Source organism: Fragaria vesca, linkage group LG1, assembly GCF_000184155.1.
Source record: "Fragaria vesca subsp. vesca linkage group LG1, FraVesHawaii_1.0, whole genome shotgun sequence".
NCBI classification, from domain to species: Eukaryota; Viridiplantae; Streptophyta; class Magnoliopsida; order Rosales; family Rosaceae; genus Fragaria; species Fragaria vesca.
Genome location: NC_020491.1, coordinates 20547654 through 20554925, shown reverse-complemented (window position 1 = coordinate 20554925; position 7272 = coordinate 20547654). Strand labels below are relative to the sequence as shown.

General features: G+C 37.9%; 1 protein-coding gene across 1 annotated transcript; it reads right to left on the bottom strand.

The window, feature by feature from the left end:
* Window positions 1-826: 826 nt before the first annotated feature.
* LOC101308806 (probable pre-mRNA-splicing factor ATP-dependent RNA helicase-like) lies at window positions 827-4959 on the bottom strand. The gene is made up of 7 exons (XM_004288499.1): window positions 4557-4959; window positions 3662-3858; window positions 2471-3555; window positions 1944-2069; window positions 1620-1858; window positions 1398-1516; window positions 827-1275 (listed from the first exon to the last, which is right to left on the bottom strand). The coding sequence occupies exons 1-7, from the start codon at window positions 4851-4853 to the stop codon at window positions 1152-1154; spliced, it is 2187 nt and encodes a 728-aa protein (XP_004288547.1). The 5' UTR covers window positions 4854-4959; the 3' UTR covers window positions 827-1151.
* Window positions 4960-7272: the final 2313 nt, after the last annotated feature.

Genomic DNA, 7272 nt, shown 5'->3' with positions numbered 1-7272 from the left:
GTCCATTCGACACCGTACGGCGCCGTGCGAGGGTGCGCCTCCACCCCAGCGGACTCCAGCAGCTTCCCCGACCACTTTCCATCCCCGGCGAGTCCGCCGAATTCCAGTTTTCCAGCGAGATCGACTTTATTTGAAATTTTGGGTGATCTCGCCGGAAAACTGGAAATGAACGAACTCGCCGGGGATGAAAAATGGTCGGGAAAGCTGCTGGAGTTCACTGGGGTGGAGACGCGCCCTCGCGCGGCGCCATACGATGACGAACGGACGGAAATCTGCACCGTAAAACGGTGCGGACGTCCGTAGCAGAGAAGCCCTATATATATATATATATATATATATATATATATACACACACATGGCCCTTCTAATGAGGGATCCCTTTTTTTATTCATTTATAGGGCTAACAACTCACCATTAGATCTGTTTTTTAATGATCTTGGATGGTTGAGATTAAATAATAAATTCAACACTTTCTGACAAACATGAACCGTTCAACTTTATTAAAAGTAAATCAAAGTTTTGGACGACTTAATGATCATCAAATCTTTTAAAAACTTGTGGAAATGATCTACTCATATAGATCTACAAATTGAATGGTAGAGATGTGATTTTATAATCGGGAAGTTCGTCAAATAGCCTATCCCTAGAAATAAACTAAAAAAATGATCCCTCATTGGAAAGGGCCTGTATGTATGTATATATGTATATATATATATAACCCTAATTCCTACTCCCTATAGGAAGGACAGGAATTTGTGACAGAAAGAAATTCGATCAGGATTGGGGAAATTGAGGGGTAATCTTCAATTCCTACTCCGGTCATCTCCAACTCATAAGTACGGTAAAACAAGTCTTTAATCATCGATTTTTCATTGTCTTTCACTTCAGAGAGTAAAATTTGCAAGTCAGGAACACTCGGCTATGAAAAAAGGACCAAAAGTAATCATGGTTCAATCTTTTATAAATTATAGACTTCCTACTAGTACTCAATAACTCCAGAAGACGGTACAGAAACAATGGTAAGCCTTTCGGCTATTGTGCTGCTGAGAGACGTAAATGCTTGATGAGCATTGTAATGTAGAGTATGTAGACAGGTTCTCACTGCTTCCATTGTTACTTGGAAAGGAGGCATAGAAACAACGGTAAGCACTTCATTTTCTGTTTCTGTTATCCTCCTTGTCGTCCCGCTTCCTGTAAAGCTTCTCAAGAACTCGCTTAGCCTCACACTGGGGAAAGTTGGCCAAATCATAGTAGTGCGGTGCTATATCAACTAGCCTGTAAACAATAAAATTAGCAGATTAGAGCGAGTGAATTTCTCAAAAAAAGGGAGAAGAGACAAGTAGCGAGAGAAACCTATACAACTTATATTATATATGTTGAGAGATAGAGAGACTGACCATTCACCCCGGATATCTGTAACTGTGCGGATAAAGTTCCTGCTTGTTAAGACATACTCATTGTATATCACCCACTCTGGCTTGTGATCCAGGCAATTTGATGGATGCAAATGTACAACCTGCAGAAAAAAGAGTTCATACAGAGTAAGCAGACGATGTAAACGTCTCCTGTTGAACAAATATAGGAAATTACATTCAAATTAAAAAGAAGACATTACATACTTGGTTATCCTTCACAGTAAGGTAGTGACCAGTGCGTTCCAGATGAGCCACCTGCATGAAGTACCCAGCTAGCATAGCCTTTCTGATGTTGATGTAGTAGTCCCGACTCTTAAAATCAGTACTGCATTGCTTGAGATTAAACCGAGCCATAATGCGGACTAACTGCTGTCTAACATTGTCCGCAGACTTCAATGCCCTCTGATTGACGAAGTTCTCATAGCACCACGATGGATCCTCATCTATATCCATTAACACACAAGATTGTTAAACCAGAATACCCCAGAAAACTAGCCTACCCAGATAAAATCAGATAGATGAACTTACTGTTTTGCTTGTATGCATGATACACGTTCAGCAGTGTGAGATGATCTCCATCGATGTGTCCAAACCTAGCTTTTGCTTCGTCAGCAGCTTTTTGAGCCTCCCTAGGCCGGACAAAGCAATTGGGTACTAAGAAATAAATTGGTTATCACAGAAGGAGGCCCATGGACCGTTAGCAGATGCATAGAGGCGAGACCACACCATTTGCTTCATGAGATAATACTGAGAAACTGCAACTATCTGCATCAGCACTTACTTAAAAATCCGTAGGTGCATGCCAACCGGGGACATGGAACCCAGACAAGACAGTTGCTGATGACAACCTAATTTGACACACAACTACTTCCATCACATGCATATATGCATGCAGATGATGTAGTCAAGACCCGTGAGCGCAGACAAATGTCTGTGCATATCAACAAGCATGCATCAAGAATGGTGCAGCTAGACCTTATCCACTTTAAATGTAGAAAACAAACAGAACAGACATGACAGGGGAAACAAACAAGGAAAAAAAAATTGAGAAGTACCTGAAAGCATGGCAGAAATCGACAAAATCTCATTTGAGCAGTTGAACTCAGGGCTAACAACAAGCATCTTTGACATCTGAGGATCCAGAGGGAACTCGCTCATTATCTCACCCAGCTTGGTCAAGTTACCATCGTCATCCAATGCACCCAAATAATTCAAAACCTCAAGTGCTCTCATTAATGTCTCTGGAGCAGGGGGGTCCATAAAATCAAAATGAACCAAATCATCTATTCCTAGTTTCTTCAAAGTAAGCACCGTATTTGCAAGATTTGATCTCAGTATTTCTGGATATGTCTGCGGTACAAGATCATTATGAAAACTCTTCTCAGTATAAAGTCGGAAACATTTGCCTGGCTGAGTTCTTCCAGCACGCCCTGACCTCTGATGCGCACTAGCCTTAGAAATTGGAGATACCAACAAGGATTCAACACGCACTCGTGGGTTATAAACTTTCTGTTTAGAAAAACCTGGATCAATAACATACACGATCCCATCTATTGTAAGAGAAGTTTCTGCAATGTTAGTTGACACCACAATTTTCCTTCCTGCAGGACCTCCTTCAGTTGTGGGAGGAGGAGCAGCGTCAAATATTTTCTGCTGCATAGCTGGAGGGAGAGTTGAATACAAGGGCACCACTTTCACAGGACCAACCTGATCACCCAGGTTTGAAATTTCTTTGTTGATTTTGCGGCATGCATCTTCTATCTCCTCTTCTCCGGTTAGAAAAACAAGTATATCTCCTGGAGTCTCATACATATGAATCTGTACAACAGTTCGAATTGCTGCCTCCAGGTAGTCCCTCTCAGGTTCCTCAGTGTAAAAAATTTCAACAGGATGAAGCCTGCCGGGAACCTTCATTAGTGGTGCACCATTGAAGTAACCCTGAAACTTCTCAGCCTCAAGTGTAGCACTCATAACAACCAGTTTCAAATCAGGTCTATTTTTCAATACTTCCTTCAAAAGACCAAACAGAACATCTGTTGCTAAAGTCCTCTCATGAGCCTCATCAAGAATAATTACACTGTATCGTTCCAACAGGGGATCTGTCATCGCTTCTCTTAAAAGCATACCATCTGTCAGATACCTACCACAGAAAAGTAATGTGGGTATAAGTATATATCATCTTTATCTATCACCTAAGATTCTGTAAAGGAGAACAGGTATTAAAAAATATAACAAGTATAACATACTTCAATACTGTTCTGGCACTGCTGCAGTCTTCAAAACGAATGCTATAACCAACCTCTTCGCCAATGGTAACATCCATCTCTTCAGCAACACGGCGAGAGACTGACATTGCAGCCACCCTACGAGGCTGGGTACAAGCAACCATCTTCCTGCTTTTATCTGAAGACGGATCAACAGCTTCCAAAACAAATTGAGGGATCTGAAAAACGGAAACACAATCATTTTCCACGCTTGAATGAAACCATTTTATGCTCACCACCCAAAACTACCGCTGCTGCTCATATGAAAACCAATGGAATACGAACACATGTACTCTAACCAGAACGCACATTTAAAGTAAACATTCCCACAACCAATGTCTAATAAGATTCATGTAAAGTGAGCAATGCCCTTTTGAGCCCTATTACACCACTGAAAATATTAAATTCTCACACAAAACAAAGTGCAAATCAACTCCGTGATGGCACGCATTGTTTTTTGGTAAAAAAAAAAAAAAAAACCATAGGCAAAACACTGTGCCATTCTAACATTTAACAGCAAATCACTGTCTAGAACGAAAAGGCAAAACCAAAAGTCTGAAATCCTGAGTAAACATAACAGACTCCCAAAATAATTGCTACGAGGCTTTCACACAATTTTATAAACCAATTTATTCCTTTGCTTTGAGCCCTTCTTTACCTTCCAACTACAACATTCATATTGCTTCGAAAATAACAACTTAGAAAAGCAACTTTCAGCTATAATTTACGAAAAACAGAAAATAACATAAATGCGTCGTTATTTTTCCAGTTTCTGAGCATATCAAGCCTAACAGTAATCAGGTTCGAACAAATTTATAGAAGAAAATATATATTAAAAAATTGAAAATAAAAAAGAGAGTGTTTTGCAGAAACAAACCTGAGTGGTTTTACCACTACCAGTCTCACCAACCAAAATCAGCGACTGGCTTTTCTTGAGGGCCTGAAAGAACTCCTCCTTCTGGTGCCAAACAGGCAAAGTCTTCCTCTTCTCAAGGATCTCATAGTACCTTTGCGAGTATGGCTTTCCGGTCCACCTATTGATCACACTGCTCATCGGATTTTGATTCATGGCGCCGCCGCCGCCGCCGTTCAATTTGTTCATCTTCGCAGCCGCTACTGTGCTCTCGTCCACCACGTCGAACAAGCTCACCTTCCTCTTCCTCTCAGTACCCATCAATCTCAGCTGAACCTAATCAATTGGATCCTACAGGGACCCGAATCGAAGATGAATTGGGGCTGTTGTTGGTTACCTGGCCAGATAGGTAAACCCTAGAAATTAGAGAGAGACGAAGAGGAGAGGAGAGGAGAGGGGCTAGGGCTTTTGCGATTTTTGCTATTAATAATTAGATTTTGTGAAAGAGAATTACGCTTTAGTCCCCTTCGTTTTATAATCTCCTTTTCTTTCTTTTTTCTGAGAATGAAATTTTACGATCTCCTTAACCGACAATGACAGTAAAGGGCCCTCTTTGACCCGAAAAAAAAAAAAAATAACACCATATTTGAAGTAGGAGCTGTGAAGTGGAAATATTGTTTAGATGTTTAAAAAAGTGGACGAAAGAAGGAAAATGGGAGGTAGGGATTGAAGGAAAAGTAATGTTCCAGACTTGAGTAGCAAAGTGGCATTGAAGGAAAATATGATAACTGGTTTCTAAGTTAGTTTGGCAGAAAAGACAAGAACGATCTATAATTTGGTTAGTAAAAATACAATCTTTTATTGAAAGTCTATTTTAAATAAGTTGCCAAGCAAAAACTCTGATTTTTGGAGGAATTTTAAGTTTTCAAACTTTAGTGAGCCGTTTAGTTTGAGAATGAGGAGGAATTTGTGAACCCAGAAGACTAGAAACATATTGTATTGAAAATTTACCATTCCCGAAGCTCTTCGTCACCTCAACGTTAACGTTGAACAACTGTGATACACGTGAGTTAAAAAGACGAGGGTAAGAGAGACTTTTTAAGTATCAAACCCTAAAATGAATACATTCAAAATTAAAATTAAAAACTGTAAAATACGTTCTTAAAAATCTTGACCAAAGAAATGAAGATTCAATGCAGAACCTCAATTCATTATTATTAATATAATAAACTAACATCTGAACATTATGTTTGTTCATTCCTTTCAATATACGCAACATTTTTCTATCACTGTCATGAAACTCTTACAACATTTTAGGTTTCATGAGTAACCAAAACTGAGTAACCAAATCATGAGTCTGAAATCCTGAGTAACCAAAACTCTTACAACATTTTAGGTTTCATGATTACTTTTTTTTTTTTTCTCAATTGTTTGTTAAATTGGGTTGTGTTTGCTTTGCATATTGATGAGATTGGAATTGTAGCCGAAAGGTTGATATGTGTAAATAGGCTGAGCAATTCCATTTCGTTTTGCAAGGTTGGTGAACTGTGTGGTGTCAATTTTATTACTGTTTTGAACTCATGTATGAATTATGTTAAGACTTCTAATTAATTCCTTTTCTTTTGGCATTATAATGTTAATGTTTTCAGAATCAGTGAGTGTTCTCAGATAGTATTTAGTTTATTTAGTAAATGATGCTTGATGCCTTTTGTCAATTATATTTATAAAGTTTTCAGTTTGAATTTTTTGTTTGTTTTGTAAATGCATGTACACAATTAGGTAGTTATACGATGCTAAGAACTCGAGGTTACTTGTGGCAAGATAGTATATCATTGTTTTTTTATGAATTATACATGTTAATGAATTTTTTTTATAATTCTTAATGACTTAATTATTGATTGTGATTGTACAATGAAATCGTTCAAAATATACAAATTCTATATTGAAAACTGATTTGGTCCTTTACAAGGCTCAATTCTCAGGTTAGCACTGCAAATATTGTTGTTGTGGATCCTTTAATTTTGTATATTTTCCAATACCCGGTGATTACAAACTTTGGCTAGCTTCATTGTACTCTTCTTTTCCTTTGTTCCATTTTTGTTCTTCTGTTTTCGTTTTAAGTCGGATTTCCAAGCTTAAAGAAGCGTTTCCTTTGTTTGGAAATCAAGTTTGGTGTTAATGCAAATTGTTCTCTTTCAGTTGTCCTCTTTTTGCTTCAACTTATATTTTCATGAGGTAGTCTAACAGTAATGTTTTATCTGCTACCCATGTACAGAACATGCAAGCTTATATTTACCGTATCATGTTTTTTCTTTGTTTGAAATTTTGTTGTTTTTTGGCTATTCATCAGTTTAGCGTTCTACATTATATTGGTTTCCTCTTTTCATGCAGGTATGCATTTGTTTTAATTTCTGGAAAGGAAATTGTATAGTTGTATTATGGTCAGTTTTATAACGGTTTGTTCTTTTTTGTTTTGTAGATTTGGACAACAGTCGGTTGTTTGATTCAATAACTAATTCAATGAACAATGAGCTCTCATATGCAGCTCCTTCGAATTAAAGTATATTGGAGCTCATTTGTATGTTCAATATGAATCATAATCAAGCTTTTCTTTTTTAAAAGTTGTTTTATGTAAGTTTATTATTTTACTCTGAATGGATCTCAGTTTTACGGTTTTTTGATTTTCTGTAGTAGATGACGCACTTATGTTAATCTTTTCCTCTTTGTTTGCTGCTTTCGA

Excerpts from the sequence above, each read along its gene's own strand:
- LOC101308806 (XM_004288499.1), bottom strand. The coding sequence starts at position 4,853 with ATGGGTACTGAGAGGAAGAGGAAGGTGAGCTTGTTCGACGTGGTGGAC. Across the intron at positions 3,859-4,556 it reads GTAGTGGTAAAACCACTCAG|ATCCCTCAATTTGTTTTGGA; the intron begins GTTTGTTTCTGC and ends TCCGTTTTTCAG. Across the intron at positions 1,517-1,619 it reads TTACTGTGAAGGATAACCAA|GTTGTACATTTGCATCCATC; the intron begins GTATGTAATGTC and ends TTTTTTCTGCAG.